Source organism: Lactuca sativa, chromosome 2 (assembly GCF_002870075.4).
Source record: "Lactuca sativa cultivar Salinas chromosome 2, Lsat_Salinas_v11, whole genome shotgun sequence".
Classification (NCBI taxonomy): Eukaryota; Viridiplantae; Streptophyta; class Magnoliopsida; order Asterales; family Asteraceae; genus Lactuca; species Lactuca sativa.
Window position 1 is genome coordinate 164,529,531 of NC_056624.2, and position 18,397 is coordinate 164,547,927.

Genomic DNA, 18,397 nt, shown 5'->3' on the forward strand with positions numbered 1-18,397 from the left:
GTTGTATGAACAACTCGTCGAGTTCATCTTCATCCGACGAACACTTTATGTTGTGACTCGCCGAGTTGTATGAACAACTCGTCGTGTCTGTTCTTGATCTAAGAAGGTTGCCTTGAACTCGCCGAGTCAGGGCATTGACTCGCCGAGTTCCTTCCCGGATGAGTTCAGCTTCCAACTCACCGAGTCCACCTAGGACTCACTACTCTACTCGGCATAAACGAAAAGGGGGAAAACTCGGGGACTCGCGACCCGACTCGCCGAGTTCGATGAGCGACTCACTGAGTCTGCTACATGCAAATACTATACACTCGATCTTGTTCGAATCCAGTCCATGCCATTTACAGATCTGGGTTCTTAGGGCAGGATTTTCACGTAAAGTTTCCAACTTTACATGTAGAAATGCATAGAATGGGGATTAAAGGCGAAATAAGGGCTAAGAAGGTAGATCTAGGACATTCAAGCAATTTACTCCCATAAAGGTTATAGATCTGAGCTTCTAGAGCTCAAACATGACTAGATCTAGTGGATAATCAACCTATTACGAATTCTACTTCATGCACAAGCTTGGAAAAAGGTTCAAGAAGAGCTCAAAAGGTGCTCTAATGGGGTTTTAAGCATACAAACAGAATGGAGCAGAGATATACCTCAAAGAACTTTGAAATAGCACCAAGATATCTGGTCTCCTTCTCCTCTTCTTGATCCACTCTCCTTCTTCTCCCAAAAACTTCAAGGAATCACTCTAATCACTTCAATCTCACAAGAAACGAGTTAGGGTTTGATGTAGGGCGCTCTGAGGGTGAAAGGGGGCGAGATTGGGCCGCACAAGCTAGCTTAAATAGGAGGCAAACCCTTGGAATTAGGGTTTCATCAGACAACGGGGACTCGCCGAGTCGCCAACTTAAACATGCTCCGGATCCCGTCTCTACTCGGCGAGTTGGACCTACAACTCGCCGAGTCCAAGGCTAAAAATGAAAAACACTAAGATAAATTTTACAAACCAGGAACTAGGTGCTACACCGGGTCTTCAGTCTGTCTGGTCCACTCTCCGAGCATCGGCATGTCTGGTCCGCCCTTTTGGGGCCTTCAGCCTATCTGGACCGCTTGTGGGGCCTTCGGTCTAACCGGTCTGCCCTGGGTATGTTGGCCTACAGCACAAAGCAGGACCCGCCTCAACCCAGCCCCAGTCGAACAACCATGTGCACATAAACATATAATCATATAACATCACACAACTAATCAAAACGATCCAGCATATCACATAACATAGCAACATCCTAACCAGGATACCGACCTAACCGATCACTAGCATAACATCATCCTGTATGCCAGGATACCGACCTTCATCAGGTCTCTAACATATACCATCCTAACTACCAGGATGCAGACATAGCAAAGGAATAACATAACAACAACTACCCGTATTTCCATCCGATAAAGGGCCGGCCTTGGTGCCTTAGACCCTGTTGATATAGTGAGGATAACTCACCTGCAACTGCCAACTTGAAGAAATAAGACCACGCTGCTCCGACCACCAGCACGAACTCCACCACTGATCATTACCAAATAACCAAAACAAAAAAACACCAATAATTACCAAAATACCTTTGGAAGTCACATTGGTCAATCCTTAGTCTAAGTTAAAGTCCTCAGTCAAAGTCAACCTTCCTGGTTGACCCTACTTGCCGAGTCAACCCGTCGACTCGTCAAGTTCCTTTACTCAGAACTCCCATAAAATGACTCAACTCGCCGAGTCGCCCCAAGACTCGTCGAGTCCAACAATCTCAGTGTCCCATCCTGCTTAACTCACCGAGTCGTCCCTCGACTCACCGATTAGAGGCTTAACCAGAAAAGGTTAGGGTTCCACGACCAGACTCGCCGAGTCCAAGAACAGACTCGCCGAGTCCAAGGCAATCTTCAACAGACTCGCCGAGTTGTTCTTCTAACTTGCCGAGTCCAAACGTGACATCTTCATTCAGACGATTTCAGGCCATTTCAATGCTTCCAATACATAGATCTGGACTCCTAGGGCCAAATTCACACGTAAAGTTTCCAACTTTACGTGCATACAAGGCTCAACAAGCTCCAATCAAGCTACAAGGAGGTTTTGGGACAAAGATACTCTAAATCAAGCCCCATGGCTGATGCTTTAAGCTTCCATGGCTCATTATTAACCTAGATCTGAAGTTGCAACTTCAGATCTAACCTCTAAACCCGAAATGGATTCCAAACAAGCTAGTATTCCCAAAACAACAACCAAGAATGGATCTAGAAGGAGAAAACTCAAGGTAACGACCTATTACCTCAGAAATGTGTCGAAGAAGGAGTAGGTTCCGGATCTACAAAGATCCCCCGATGCTAGCCTCTTGATCTTCTAACTTTTTCCTCTTAAATTCTTCTTCCAAGCTCAAACTTTAACAATGGAGGCTCACACACACTAATTAGGGTTTCTGGAACTCAAATGGGCAGTAAAGAGGATGGGGGTGGCTATAATGTGCTCTATATAGGGCATAACTCCCGGAATTAGGGTTTTTTCCCTTCAACACCAACTCGCTAAATCCAACTTCTGACTCGCAGAGTTGGTCACTTAACATATGACCAGAATCGCGACTTGACTCGCCGATTCTATCCATCGACTCGTCGAGTCGACCTTCCTTATTTACACTAAGAACCCTGAACTTGCACTTCTGAACTCGGGGTGTTACACACACAAACACACACACACACACACACACACACACACACACACATATATATATATATATATATATATATATATATATATATATATATATATATATATATATATATATATATATATATATATCAATCAACTTATGATTTTGACCTATATAATTTCACTAAAAATATTTATACATTCATTACCGAATCCGAGTACTCTCCAAATACTCTTGAGTACTCGCTACTCGGTAGTCAGCTGAACAGGTGCCGAGTAGCGAGTTCTACAACCATGAACCTGCTACTAATATATTTTTGACCATTTTATTTTTATATATCGGTTTAATTTAAGTAATAAATCATGTATATTTTTGTTATAGACCAGTTACCGTAAACAATAATTTCTCTAATATCACCTTAGAATGACAAATTTCAATACTCCTGTTATTATAAAAAAATGACAAAATCAAACAGCGATTCAAAATCACCCTGTGAAATGACACAAATGTATTTCAAAAACATTGCGAAATGACCTTCAAATTTTGTTATTTATAAACACTAAGAAATGACCAAATCAACGACAATTCAAAATAGTCATTTCACAAGGTATCGGGGAAACATTTTTTTTAATTAAAAAAAAAACCTTAATTTATAGTTGCCAAGTACCAAAAGTACCAAATCCTATGCTAACAAGAGTATTCACTATTCAAGGCAATAATCTAAAAATGGCTAAATAAACCATTTTGCAGTGCAAGGAACATTTTGCACGACAGCCTTCGAAATGCCATGCAAAATGGCTATTTAAAAAAAAAAACTATATTTCATAGTTTTAAGCCATTTTTTTTTCTTTTTTAATCGAAATTATTTAAGAAAGACCCGACATCGTTTGCTTGCTAATCCTGTGTTCATTAGATTTTGTAATAAAATAATAACAGTTTTGTCATTTGTGCCACACAAACTGCGGGTAATAATCACTTGAATCAAAACGATGAACAGCTGAGAGATCTCATTTCACCTTTCGAATTTCCCATCAATAAACAAATCTCCGGATTAATTAAGCGTTAATTCTAGGGTTTTGCTCGCGATCCGTGTCTTAGGATTTTTGAAAATGGTGCCCAAAGGGAGATTACCCGTTCGGGGTCCTTCGCGGAGATCTTCATCATCAACGCTCATCTTTTCAATACTAATTATCTGTTTGTTCTTCGTATTGATCCTTCTTGCTCTTGGAATTCTATCGATTCCAAGAACATCAAACACTTTCCCGGGTGCTCATGATCTCAGCTCCATCGTTCAACGGACTACCGACGCTGTCAGGTCAGTTTACGTTTAGATTCAAGTTTGTCCCAATTTGTTGTAATTCGATTCGATAACGCATTCTACTTAAACTGCTTCAACTTTTCACTGAATGTAGAAGCGATCGCAGCCATAACGATCGTTGGACTGAAGTGATATCATGGGAGCCTAGAGCTGTCATCTATCATAATTTCCTGGTCAGTGTTTTTTTTTGATCAATTTCTTTCAATACACAATCAAATAACCACTTACATTCAACTGTAATACTTCTGTATGTCCAGATAACAGTAGTAATGTTTATTTTGATCCATTCAGACCACTTGAAGAAATGCTATTCCACTTCTGAAAAGAGGAAGTGCCACTTTTGTTGCTTGCATTTCCTATAGCTTTCTATAGTTAATTTATCGTGTTTGAAAGTTTGATGGCTTCATAATTAAAATGGTTAATTAGTCACCAATTATATCATGTTTAGTCTCAAACAATTACTCAGGTAACTCAAACTCATTTCCTTCTCTATATTGGCAGTCAGAAGACGAGTGTGAACATCTGATTACACTTGCTAAACCTCATATGGAAAAGTCAACTGTGGTCGATAGTGTGACTGGTAAAAACAAAGATAGTAGGTGTGCAGTTTTTTATCATTCTTGCTACTTTTGTAATTATTTAGGAAATATATAGGAAAGGAAAGCCACTATATTTTAACACTTTTTTTTCGGTTTAATCACTATAAGCCACCCTTTTTTGAATTTTTTTTTCACTGCGAAAACTGACATGTAGGTAAATAAGGAAATTTCTTTCAAAAAGGCTGGGGCTTTTCATTGAACAAAAAAGTATAGTGGTTAAACTGCAAAAAAACCAAAATATAGTGGCTTTTATTATGTATTACTTAAACCACATCTTTTGATTCAGAGTCCGTACAAGTTCCGGGACATTTCTAGCGAGAGGACAAGATAAAACAGTTGAATCCATTGAGAAAAGGATTGCAGACTTCACCTTCTTACCTGTAGGTATGGCATTATCATTTATCAATCTTTTGTTGATCCGAATCTGATTTCACATAAACTGATTAATTTAGTGATTTGACTTTCTGCTTAAGAACATGGTGAAGGATTTCAAGTTCTCCACTATGAAGTAGGTCAAAAATATGAACCACATTATGATTACTTTCGTGATGAATATAACATCAAGAATGGGGGTCAAAGGATGGCTACAGTTCTCATGTACCTGTAAGTAATCTTATTGTTGTTGTAACTTATGTATGTATCATGTATCATGTATCATATATATTATATCATCAGCATCTATAAAATTTTCATTTCTCTCATGGTTTTTACAGATCAGATGTTGAAGAAGGAGGCGAAACAGTGTTCCCACAAGCAAAGGGAAACATTAGTGCTGTACCTTGGTGGAATGAACTATCTGATTGTGCGAAAAAAGGGTTATCTGTTAAACCAAAAAAGGGGGATGCTTTACTTTTCTGGAGTATGACACCGGATGCCACAATAGATCCTTCAAGTTTGCATGGTTAGTTATTTTTTTTAGGGTTTAGGGTTTAGTTTCACGAAACTAACGTACCTTCTCTTCTTATTTTCATAGGTGGTTGCCCCGTTATTAAGGGGAACAAATGGTCCTCTACAAAATGGATCCGGGTCAACCCGTATTACACTTAATTTTGGCTCCAAAGGTACTCACTTTGTTAAAGCTCGCCAATTTTGATGCACATATAAGCTTATTTAACTGATTCAGTGGACATGTAAATCTGTGGACCAAAACCCCCTTTCTTTTACATATCTTGATTCAATTCTACAAACTGCAAAATAAATATAAACATTTCCATATTCGGGTTTTATGTATTTTTGTTACTATATAATATATATGGTCGTAACTACTAACTACTTGCATGCACATTGCCATTTTTTGAAGTAATGAAGCTCCTAATAACAAATTGCAAAATGTCACCATGATCAAAGTAAGCCAGTTCCACCTGCAATTTGGAAGTTATTATGATTCATGAGCATGACTGGTTTTCTACCATATTAGACAAAAAAAAAAAAAAGGACCGGGTAAATGAAAATCTTTATTACCTCTGTGTCAAACCTTAGTTTACATTTAAATAATTTCCCATTGTTTGTTTTGACTATGATATTTTGGCCGGGTGTAATCTTGCTGATGTCATTCGGGAGGTCAATGGTGTAGCGCTCATGTCCGGTCAACTCTAGAGTCTCTGCATCCTCGCCAGGCTGGAAACAAAGTGGAATTATTCCCATGCCAGCTAGATTACTGCGATGAATCCTTTCAAAGCTTTTAGCTATTACTGCTTTAACACCCTGTTTAGATATAAATTATTATATAAATAAACATGTTATAGTTGTCAAAAAGTCAAAGTCAAAGTCAAAGTCAAGTTTACCATCAACTTTGGACCTTTTGCAGCCCAATCTCGAGCGCTTCCAGTTCCATACTCAGCACCAGCCAAAACTATTGTATCTTGCCCCTTCTTCTTGTATCTCTGGTCATAAAGAAATTTTGGTTAAATGTTTGATTTGAAACAAAATTCCAGTTTGTTTGGTTGGATGGAATGTAATAAGCAATGGAATGGAATGAGTCATTACATTCCATGCGATCACACCAAACAGGGTTGAGGGTAATAGTAGTAAATACCATGGCAGCATCAAACACAGATAGCTTCTCTCCACTAGGAATATGAATGGTATTAGGTCCAACTTCACCTTCCATTAATTTATTCACAAGTCTTATATTACCAAAAGTACCCCTAACCATGACCTCATCGTTTCCACGTCGACTACCATATGAATTGAAATCCCTCCTATCAACCCCAAGTTCCTTTAAATATTTTGCAGCTGGACTATCTCTATGGATACTCCCCCCTGGTGAAATATGATCCGTTGTAATACTATCACCCAAGTTTAACAAACAGTATGCATCTTTTACTTCATATGGACCTGGAGGGGTAACACTTATATCTTTCAAATTAGGAGGTTCACGTATATAACTCGATTTTGGATCCCATTCGTATAACCTGTTTGAAGCTACATATAAATCATTCCATGTTGGGTGCCCTTCAGTTATTGTTTCATACACGGATTTAAACATGTCGGGCAACACGTTAGATTGCACAATCTGATTCAAAAACATAAGTTATTCAATCAGAGGTAGATTATAATTTATAATTTATAAAGGGATGAACTATTTGTTTAACTTAGCTTACTTCTGCTACTTCTTCGCTAGATGGCCAAATGTCCCTCAAAAAGAATTCCTTCCCGTCTTTACTTACTCCAATTGGTTCCGTCTCAAAGTCAATGTCAACCTGAGGAAAAAGTCAAAGTTTGACTTTCTGAAGTCAAAGGGCGGGTCGGGTATTTTATAAATTGTATACCGTGCCAGCAAGAGCATATGCAACAACGAGGGGAGGAGAAGCGAGATAATTTGCTCTTGTAAGTGGATGTATACGGCCCTCGAAATTACGATTTCCAGATAAAACAGCTGCAGTGACAATGTCTGAAAATATAGGGGTGAAAGTGAAACTTTTCTTTTATAAAGAGAAATAATGAAGAACTTATTAATTAAGTACATTACCATTTTCAGAAATAGCAGATGCCACCGATTCGTCCAGGTCACCAGAATTGCCAATACAAGTGCTGCATCCATAACCAACAATATGGAAGCCCAACTTTTTCAAATAACTCAGCAATCCACTGCAAATACAATACACAAAGTGTGTTGGTGTTTCCTTTTTGCGTATGTATGTGGAGTAAATGACTATTTTACCCTTCTTACCTTTTCTCCAGATACTTCGTCACAACTCTGGAACCGGGGGCTAGGCTCGTTTTAATCCACGGTTTCACCTAAACATAAAGGTTGAATAATTATTGTAAATGATTAAAAACTTATTAGTCAAAATATATAAAAAAGGGAATCTAACCTCAAGCCCCAAATTGCAAGCTTTTTTTGCTAACAAACCAGAGTGAATCATGACACTAGGATTTGATGTATTTGTACAGCTCGTGATGGCTGCGATTACAATATCTCCATGTTTAAGTTGTGCTGGCAACCCACCCGATTCAAACTTCACAATCTTGCTTTGGTCCTCTTTTAGTATACCATATCCCTAAAAACTTATTTCAAACAAGTTAGATAGAAGAAGAAAAAGGATCTTAAGAACTCAAATACACAACCTTGAATCCAACTTTCCTATCCAAGCATGCATGCCAATCAGCTTTCATATCTTTCAGAAGAACTTGATCATGAGGCCTACACACAAGAAAACAAAACAACATACATAAGTACAAGCGTACAAGCATGCGTTACAAGCTTATACAACAAAAGATTCATATACCTCTTTGGTCCAGACACACAGGGCTCCACATCTTCAAGATTCAACTTCAAATGAGAACTAAATGCCATCTCCTTCTCAGGCTACCACAATTGGGTAAAAAACATAGGGAATAGTAAGTACAACTGTATAAGCACGAGGTACAATCTTAAGCATATCCGACTATATTTGTATGTACCTTACTGTAATCCATGAACATCTTGTTTGCCCGCAAATACGTCTCTATCATGGATATCTACATGATTTTTATACTCGCTTTAAGTATATCAAAAAGACAATATAAATCAAGGTATTTACCAAATTACCATATCATCACTTCTGCCAGTTAGCTTTAGATATTGAAGTGTGACATGGTCCACAGGAAAGAAACCCATGGTTGCACCATATTCAGGAGACATGTTTGCAATTGTTGCACGATCTGGTAACGATATTTCACTCATGCCTTTACCTACAAGATCACATGACAAAAAAAAACCATGAAAAATTATGTCACAATCTCGGCGTTATATATTAATTACTAAACTTACCATAAAACTCAACGAAATTACCAACAACCCCATGTTGTCTAAGCATTTTAGCCACTGTCAAGACCAAATCCGTAGCTGTAACTCCATTTTTCAAACTTCCAGATAGCTCAAACCCAACTACACCTGGAAGAACCATGCTAATCGCCTATATACAAATCAAAATTTTCATTAAGAATCATACTTTATTAAGTTGTGAGCTACTGTAGTCTATATATATACCTGACCAAGCATTGCAGCTTCAGCTTCTATTCCACCAACTCCCCACCCCGCAACACCTAATCCATCTACCATACTTGTATGAGAATCTGTCCCAAAAACAGTATCCGGATACAAAATACCGTTTGTGTTAAATACGACTCTTGCAAGGTATTCAAGGTTCACCTGAAAATAATTTTGTCATCTTGTTAAATAAATGAAAAATGAAAAATCTACAACTCAATATTAATTACCTGATGAACAATCCCGGCTCCTGGAGGAATAACAATCATGTTATTGAAAGCGTTTGCACCCCATTTCAAGAAAGAGTACCTTTCTTTATTTCGTTCTAATTCAAGTTCCATGTTGGCCTGTAGGGCGTTTTCTGATCTTGACACGTCAACCTGGACTGAATGATCAATCACAAGGTCCACTGGAACCTGTACATGTAACGCTTTCACCCAATTGTTAAGAAAAACATCTGGGTTGTTTTGTGGAATGTAAGTCTCATTCATTCAGAGGTCTATAACAACCTCTGGATGATGTTGAAAAATGAAAATGTTACCAATGGATTAATTTTACTAGGATCGCCACCGAGCTTGTTCATAGCATTACGCATGCCCGCAAGGTCAACAACTGTAGGAACACCAGTAAAATCCTGCAGTACACTTGCACTCATGAATTCACTGAGTTCAATAAACTCGCAAACTAATTAATTGTAAATTGTAATTGCATATGAGTAGATGAGAAACGACGTCGTTGCTTGGCATACCTGAAGGAGAACTCTAGCAGGTTTAAATGGTATTTCAACTTTTTTTGGAGAAGTCTTCTCCCAGTCAAGAATGTTTTCAACATCCTTGGTTGTCACTTGGAAGTCGTCGCAGTTACGGATTGCAGACTCCAAAAGTATTCTAATCGAGAATGGTAGCCAATCTGTCCAATCATCATGTATATATCGTCATGATTCTAATGTCCAATTGTTACGAAACTGATTTGATTAAGCATGATATTTAAAGCTTGATGATTTCAAATAACACAAAAACTATCATAGAGTGATGAGATTACATTTCAGTTTTAGTTTACGAATCTCACAGCAGCTTTACTTAAACATTTAGATGAGTAGTACCGATTCTGGAATCACTGAGAGAAGGTAAGCTGTAGTATTTGCCGAATTCACCACCGCCTTGCTTCTCTAATGTCTTCAATATCCTCGAAAATGAATTACGGCTCCCTGCAATTCGATGAAACAACGAACGACATTCGATTAACATTCATGATCGAACTCAGAAGAAGAAAAGCGAATTCTAGATTCATACATACATACCCATCGATTACTAGCTAGGATTCAAGTTGATCTACTACTAGGGCTTTAAGTTTAAAGTACGACTGTGTGAATCGGCGTGTGTGTCCGGGTGTCACCGTTTCACACAAGGCTCATGAGAATGGCGCCACTTCATATTTATTTTTTATTAATTAATTTACTATATGGGTTTCATAAAACAAACAATTAAATATGAAAGTTTAAACAAAAATTTATTTAAAATTGAAATTTAAAACTTAAAATTTGAATTTAAAAGAAACATATTAAATACTAGTTATGAGACCCAATACTAGTTATGAGACCCGTATGTTATATGAGTTGGATAAAACAAAAAAATTAAATATGAAGGTTTAAACAAAAAATTATTTAAATTTAAAATTTAAAATTTAAAATGAAACATATTTAATAATATGAGTTGTAATATTGTAATTTAATTATTATTTTCAAATAAGACAATTAATAATTGAGGTTTAAATATGATGTGTTAATTAAAAAAAGATAAACAATGAGAAAATGACACATGGAAAAAACATTTATTCAAAAATACCAAAAAATGACATGTGTCCAAGTTAATGAGAGAGTGACATGTGGCAAAATTATTTTCATTTATTAAGAAGGATTATATGAGTATTAATATTGTAATTTATTGATTATTTTAAATTAAGACAATTATTAATTGATGTGTAAATATAATGTATTAATTAAAAAAAGATAAAAAAATGAGAAAATGACAAATGGAAAAAACATTTATTCAAAAATATCAAAAATGACATGTGTCAAAGTTAATGAAAAAGTGACATATGACAAAATTATTTTCATTTATTAGAAATGATTAATTAATTATTAAATACTTAAATATAATTTCTCTTTTGTTTTTACTTGTTTTTTGTATCGGGAAACTACAAGTGAGGAAATCAAAATTCACAAAGTTGTCATAGCCTCTTTCTAGTGTTATAGATTTATAATTATATCATTATATATGTCAAAGTTGAGCTAAAGATGTAGAAAAAGAAAAAGTAAAGGAAAACCTAATTAACTTGCATGACTGGCTTATTTGGTATCATCTTTGTTTTATAGATTGGAGGTCCCGAATTATAATCCGAAGGTGATTTCATTTAATTTTTAGCCATTAATCAACCATTCCAAAAAAAAAACTCGCACGTACTTCCGAATTTTAGAAACACAAAAGAATTTTCTATAACTTAATATTTTTATTTAGTTCAATGATATAATAATGCGAATTTAGCTAAGAAAATATAAAGATCTCGTTTCATGAGCGTTGTCAGGCATCAAACCAAGACCTTGCCAACCACATCCACAATTCCATACTCCATATCCAACGCACCCACTAAGGCTGGTGGGTATACTTTTTATCGTACCATGCAATAGAGGTGATGTGTAACGCCCGATTTTCAGATTAGATCGATTTAGGGCTTCAAAGAGTCAAATATATGATTTTTGGGTTAAACCAAGGCTCACTACATGACCATAGAGGGGTCACGACGTGAAGAGTGATTAAATGAAGACGCTGAATTATGCTGAGCTCACGACGTGAGATGCGCTGCAACCATTGATCTTTTAGGTTTTTCTTTGTATTTAAACCCCATAAACTTCATTTTACGGTTCCAAAATAGCTTCATTCCTCCCTAAGCATAGAAAAACCCTAACCCTAATCTCTCTTTGTGATTCTTGAGCTTTTGGTGGAGTTTTGGTGGTTTAAAGAAGAATAGATCACCATTGAAGCATAAATTCAGCTTGGAAGTTCCATTTGCAACCCCTAGCAACACCTCTGGACCATTGTGAGTAACCAAGATTCAAGCTTTTTGTTTCCTTATTACTAGATCTAAGGTTTTATGCATGTTTATCCATGGCTACAAGAGTTTAAGTGTTGGGACTCCAGAAAGTTTGCAACTTTATGGGTCCTTAGGGTCCCTTGGTGATTATATGTTATAGATATGAAGTTTGGATGATGTTTGAGTTCATGATTGAGATTTAATCTCCTTTTTCTCCATGAATGCTCTAGTTTGAGCTCAATTCTTGTATTGGACATACAAGACCTTAAAGCATCAATTTTTATGATCCTTGGGGTGGTAGGAAGCCTCCTAGAAAAGATGAATTAGTGGCTTAATGGATTAAGAAGTTTATGGATCAAAATGGCATTCAGACTGATCCCACGACATGAGGTTATCCCTGTCACGTCGTGAGGATTATGAGACCCGACTATTTTGTCCCGTAGTGTCTCACGATGTGAGCCATAGATGGTCACGTCGTGAGGGGTTTTTGACTGTTGACTTCCGTTGAGCATTGAATTTCTAACCAAGTTTGACTTTAGTTCAAACTTGAGGGTTTGACTGGTGATTAAGAGTTTACCTGGTTGTGGTGATTACGGATTCGCGGGTGCAAGCAGTGCAGAAAAAAGGATAGTATCGTAGTGTTTCAGAGTTCTCCGATTCAGGTGAGTTTTGCCTCATTGTGCCGTGGGTCAAAGGCACCAATGTCGGCCCACTAGTTTTGGTTATCTTCTAGTAGAGGGATTCCATAAGGACTGTATGTAGTCACGTAGGATAGACTGAGGACTCTTGATCTAGAATTTCTTGCATGTTTCTTGTTTGGTTGTGGCTCTAAAGTAGGATCACCTGTTCAGGTGTCTATCTCACCTTTGAGTATATACAGTTATGCATTCCTTGGATTGTGGCTATGTATCCTTATGTATAGTTTGTTGTTGTACTGTAGTGATCTGCTAGATTTGTGCATATATATATATATATATATATATATATATATATATATATATATATATATATATGGTTAAGTTATTTTGTTTTTACTAACTATTGTGTGCCAGAATGCACAGATCTGGACCACTGGATGGAATAGAATCAAAGGTCATGATCTGAGGGTCTATAATATTACAATAGGGTAACATGTACCATATAATCACAAAAATTTCAGCATAAGGACATTTTAGTCAATTAAAACAAATTTAAAAAAGGAAAAATCGAGATTTATGGGATAATAAATGATTTTGATTTAAAAAATCTGATTTTTTTTCAAATTAATTCAATTTCAAACGTAATTTGTAAGCATATACGATTTTATTCTATCAGAATGTCATTTTGTTAGAATGATATTCTGTAATTCTGTCAGAATGGTATACAACTATGAACATAATATTATAAACACATATTATCAAGATCAATAATTTTTAATGAATACAAATGTTATATAAGACGAAGTTTAATAGTTTAGAATAAATAATTACATTCATTCTTAAAGAATACAACTATGAACATAAATTACATTCATTCTTGAAATCTCTTGCAAAAAAAATATCGACATTCTTGAAAGAATCCTCATTCACTTTCTTGTTTCGTTCCTAGATGTCTTGTGTATGTTTGACCTCTAAGCTACTTCAAAATATCTAGCATTCTATGAGATTAACATTTTGTGAGATTTGCATTCTGTCAGAATTGTATTGCATGAGAATGATTTTATAGGAGCTGCAAAAGGAGATAAACTCGAGGATGGTAAGTGATCCATTGGCAAAACTTCAAAAATCTGAAAAACATAAGAAACAAAACTCATGTTAAAACATCAGCCAATTGCAATACAACCTTGCATAATCATTCTTATGTGATTATACCGGAAATACAATTCTGGCAGAATCATTCATATGTGATTTCCAAGATGATAATACTCTCCACAGAATATTCTTAAAGAATGAAATAATTATTCTTACATAATGAAAAAATTGAAGATAAGAATAAACACCCAATAATTATTTACAGAAATATTCTTATGTGATTTCCAACACTTTATTTCATAATCGAAAAATGATTCTCTCTCTTTCAATATTGAAAGAAAATGAGAGTAATTCTAAATTTAAAGTATGATAGAATAACATAATTCATTGTTTTTAATTTGTTTACCTTAGGAGATGAGATGCACAACAATAAACATTCCATCGCTAACCATGAATACAATCTGAGATTGTCATATTTTTCTTTGGCATTTATCAAACACTTTAAGGACGCTCCCTAAAGCACCACATTTTCTATGAATCATGAATGAAAAAAAATCCAATTCAGAACCATCAACATCAAATTCATATGAACAACAATATATTTCAACACCATTATAAAAATCTAAAACTAAAAGTTGAAATTGTAGAAATTGGCTAGTTGGAAGAACGAAGAAAAAAACTTGTTTTCTATGGAATGGAATTGCAAGTCTGATAAATTAAATTGTAGAAATCTCTTTGACCAACTATTGGAGATAGAAGCTAGCTTCGATTGGAGATGGAGTCGTCGAGAATAAGAAAAATTGTAATTTGGAAATTTGGAAATACGAAAATATGAAAATTTTGGAGTAAAAAAATAAAGTTGGTTTTTTGAATTTTTAAATTTTTTTAACCCTTTCTTGACTTTTTTTTTGACTTTTTTTTTTTTTAACTTTTTTCGATTTTTTTTTAACTTTTGTTGATCGATTAATCCCGCCAAGGCCGATTAATCTCGCCAAACCCGATTAATGCCCTAATCCTCGACGGTTGGAGAACGCCAAACGATTAATCCACGATTAATCGCCGATTAATCCCGATTTCTGCAACCATGATATATATATATATATATATATATATATATATATATATATATATATATATATATATATATATATATATATATATTAAAAAATTATTAAAAAATAAATCAAAATTTATGGTTTTTCATTTCTTATGGATATAGTATAATATTGACATATTATTTATACATATTTAAATATTAAAAAAATGAAGAGAGTAAGAAGTGATAATTTCCTATTAATAAGGGATGAGATAGACGTAGTGGTTTGGGGAAGTGGGACGAGGGGTATTGGAGGTACCGCCGTGTAACGATACCCTGCTCCAGTGTGTTGAGCGGTTTGGAGGAGAAAAGCCATTGAGCGGGTTTGCGAACCCTTGTTCGACCTCTTTATCTTTCTACTCTCTCTTAATTCTTCTATGCATCACTCTGCTATACCTCATGCTTTAAAACTTGTACCAAATTGCATTTGTATGTTTTTAATTAGTTTTGTATATTTTTAATGTTTTTGTGTATTAATTTTGAATGATTTTAATTATTGTGTATTTATTTTAAAATTAAAAGTTGAGTGGGTTGAATGTAACGTCCTAAAAATTCTAAGTGAAATTTTTTCTCTAAATCGATCAAAATCAACCATTCATTCATTTAGAAATCCCTTAAGAGTATATAACATGTCATACAATCATTAAAGTACAATACAAGTCGAATAATGCAGAACACTGTTGGATACGGTACAATCATTTCGAACTCTTTATCTTGGAACCGAAAGTACTTGAAATCATAAACATAAAACCGTAAGCACAAAACTTAGTGAGTTCTCCAAAATACCCCATATCATATATATATATATATATATCAACTTAAAGCTATATAAGTTTATTTTACCCTTGATTATGTTTTAACTCAATCGGTGTTTTTCAACCTAACGGGTCTATTTCACCCCCTGAGTCTATTTCAACTCAATCAATGTTTTTCAACTGAACGGGTATATTTCACCCCACATACATATCGTACATGCATATCAACAAGAGTCACAAAAACAACAAGTACATAATGAACAAGTCTATTTCACCCCCGCAATTGCGGAGCTTATGTAGGGCCAGGGGGCGCATAAAATTTGACTTTGTCCTCCCCATGTGTTCAATTTTTATATATATTTTATTTTCGGCCCCTAAACCAAAACTTCAAGCTCCGCCACTGGGGATTAAAAGACTATTTTTAAGTGGTCGTGTAACCTAAATAATAATTATATATAAATATACTACAATAAATTAAACAAAACAATCATATAAAAAGAATACATATCTTATGTATTGTGAAGAAAAATGGTATACGAAGGGCCTATGGAATTTGGGTTCGGCATAAGTAATCGGGTGTCCCACATATATGGTTGATGGAAAGAGAGGAGGAGAAAATCTTCTTTCTAATAAATGGGGAGGCTGGTAGGCAAATTAAGAAAAGTGCGGCTGGTAGGCAAATTAAGAAGAGTGTTGACCATTGTTTTAAAACCAGTTATTTATCTAATTCAATGGAACGATTCAACTATTAAAATAAAAATAATCTGGTTTTTAGATTTTTTTATGTATTTTATATATACATGCATGCATATACTATGTGTGAAAACTAAATATAAATCTCTTATATGCCTAAACTTAAATATAAATCTGTTATATGCCTAAACTTAAATATAAAATTACATAACACTACGTCGCTTTAAATTAAAATATAACTAAATGAATTATTGATTTCTTCAGCTCCTTGATTTTCTCAACTTCCTTATTCACAATTGACAATCCTTATTTCACAAAAATGATTTTTACATACGTGTTTTCGGATAATCTCCATTAAAGATTTCACAATCTTTTTAATCATATTCTAATTTCAGTTTTGTACTCGGACTTATTTTAGGCTTTTAACTGCATTCTAATTTCATTTGTGTAATTGTGTGAACCAAAACTTATGGAAGAATGATTTATTAAAGTTTAAACGACATGATTTCTTTTTTATTTAAATAAACTAAAAATGATAAATAAATTCAATCGTAATGTATATTTGGCCCTTATAATTTAGTTTCATTTTCTATAGTGATGTAATCTTTCATAAATAAATTCAAGATCGGGATGATTGATTTTTTTTTCCTTGAATAAAAACATATAAGCCGTAATTTTATATCTATAATAATAAATAAAAATTTATTCTTTCTTATGTTGTTCTCCCATTCAATTAAACATTTGTCATTTTCTAGCTTTTGTTAAATTATTTAATACTCATCTATGTGTTATTTTTGTATTTTTGTATTTAAATTTCACCTAATACATGCCACACTATATTAATTGATTTTAAAAATACATTAATTAATATATATTAATGTGGATAGTAACTATTTGTGAATTTGTATCACTATCCAAAAATAATACTGATCAACTAGGTTGTTTATACAAAATGCAACCTCATATTAATTAATTTTATTAATATATTAATTAGTATATATTAATATTAATTAATTTAATTAATATATTAATTAGTATATATATTAATGTCGACAACAACATTTTATTTATGAATTCATATGTTAAGTTTGTTTGCTCAATCAAGAGAAATCAAGTATTTTATATGGAAAATATGAAAATGAGTTTTAATTTTAATTTTGGATGCTGCAATTACCTTCACACAAATATTCTAATATTTTCCAAACTTGATTATCAATTTCATCTATAAATATGAGTTCATATTAATTTTTTGGGTTAATGTTATTAGTTGGGCTCATTTGTGTCACTGTGAAAATCAAAGTTCTAGAAAGTCAACATCAAGGATTACTTCACCCACAAGTCATCATCCATATTTTATTGATGATGATAGTAATGAAAATTTATACTCTAATGATGTTCTAAATGGTCTTAAACGGTAGGTTTGACAATTAATAAGTTGGTATTAAAATTCGATGTCTCAGTTATGTTATTAAGGAATATTGATAAGAAATATGGTTTGTGTAATGGGACGAGGCTACGAGTTAACAATTCAATCGGAATTTGGTAAATTTGACCGATTCAATCCAATTCATAGATAAACTAATAAAATAATTAAAACAACAAATTTTAATATCTTATAATAAAAATAAAAATGTTTTCTGTGACATCTTCAATTTTACGATCCGAAAAAAACATTTTTCTTTATGCTTATTTAAAATAGAGTATTATTTTACTAGTGTGAAATTTGTCCTAAAACAGTATTAATGTGGAATGATATCAATATCAAAAGCATTTCCGAAGAATTTTTTTTCATTAGTATTTAAAAGTTTAGGATGTCATAACTGCTATAGAAACATAAGCAAAAATTAGTATTTACATGCCTTATACCAATTTATTTAATGGACTAAAACTCCTTAAATATCTCGGTAGATTCAAACATCAATATCCCAAACCTTGGTACCGCTACTTATGATATAAGGAAATTAAAT

At 34.2% G+C, this 18,397-nt stretch overlaps 2 protein-coding genes across 4 annotated transcripts; one reads left to right on the forward strand and one right to left on the reverse strand.

The window, feature by feature from the left end:
• The first annotated feature begins 3,619 nt into the window (after positions 1-3,619).
• LOC111902575 (probable prolyl 4-hydroxylase 10) lies at positions 3,620-6,382 on the forward strand. Its single transcript, XM_023898401.3, has 8 exons — positions 3,620-3,990; positions 4,088-4,166; positions 4,495-4,592; positions 4,879-4,976; positions 5,066-5,195; positions 5,306-5,493; positions 5,566-5,653; positions 5,893-6,382. Exons 1-7 carry the CDS (start codon positions 3,785-3,787, stop codon positions 5,637-5,639), a joined length of 873 nt encoding a protein of 290 aa, XP_023754169.1. The 5' UTR covers positions 3,620-3,784; the 3' UTR covers positions 5,640-5,653; positions 5,893-6,382.
• On the reverse strand, positions 5,732-10,495 carry LOC111902573 (aconitate hydratase 1). 3 transcript variants are annotated; one of them, XM_023898398.3, is made up of 20 exons: positions 10,367-10,495; positions 10,169-10,273; positions 9,815-9,975; positions 9,608-9,700; positions 9,297-9,482; positions 9,067-9,228; positions 8,848-8,992; positions 8,626-8,768; positions 8,499-8,555; positions 8,324-8,403; positions 8,163-8,238; positions 7,910-8,095; positions 7,765-7,832; positions 7,564-7,682; positions 7,364-7,470; positions 7,196-7,294; positions 6,628-7,107; positions 6,377-6,475; positions 6,054-6,296; positions 5,732-5,953 (listed from the first exon to the last, which is right to left on the reverse strand). In XM_023898398.3, exons 1-20 carry the CDS (start codon positions 10,368-10,370, stop codon positions 5,858-5,860), a joined length of 2,709 nt encoding a protein of 902 aa, XP_023754166.1. In that variant the 5' UTR covers positions 10,371-10,495; the 3' UTR covers positions 5,732-5,857. The 3 variants fall into 3 exon arrangements, with proteins under 3 accessions (XP_023754166.1, XP_023754165.1, XP_042755182.1); XM_023898397.3 differs by having other exon boundaries at positions 7,364-7,485; XM_042899248.2 differs by having other exon boundaries at positions 7,364-7,485; positions 10,108-10,273; positions 10,367-10,384.
• Between the last annotated feature and the right edge of the window lie 7,902 nt (positions 10,496-18,397).

What these genes read in the sequence shown, in the direction of transcription:
- LOC111902573 (XM_023898397.3), bottom strand. An exon ending in TGTTCATGGATTACAGTAAG is followed by an intron (nt 8,404 to 8,498) that starts GTACATACAAAT and finishes CAATTGTGGTAG; the next exon opens with CCTGAGAAGGAGATGGCATT. An exon ending in ACGAAGTATCTGGAGAAAAG is followed by an intron (nt 7,683 to 7,764) that starts GTAAGAAGGGTA and finishes TTGTATTTGCAG; the next exon opens with TGGATTGCTGAGTTATTTGA.
- LOC111902575 (XM_023898401.3), top strand. Translation starts at nt 3,785, where the DNA reads ATGGTGCCCAAAGGGAGATTACCCGTTCGGGGTCCTTCGCGGAGATCT. An exon ending in TCATCTATCATAATTTCCTG is followed by an intron (nt 4,167 to 4,494) that starts GTCAGTGTTTTT and finishes CTATATTGGCAG; the next exon opens with TCAGAAGACGAGTGTGAACA. An exon ending in GCTACAGTTCTCATGTACCT is followed by an intron (nt 5,196 to 5,305) that starts GTAAGTAATCTT and finishes TGGTTTTTACAG; the next exon opens with ATCAGATGTTGAAGAAGGAG.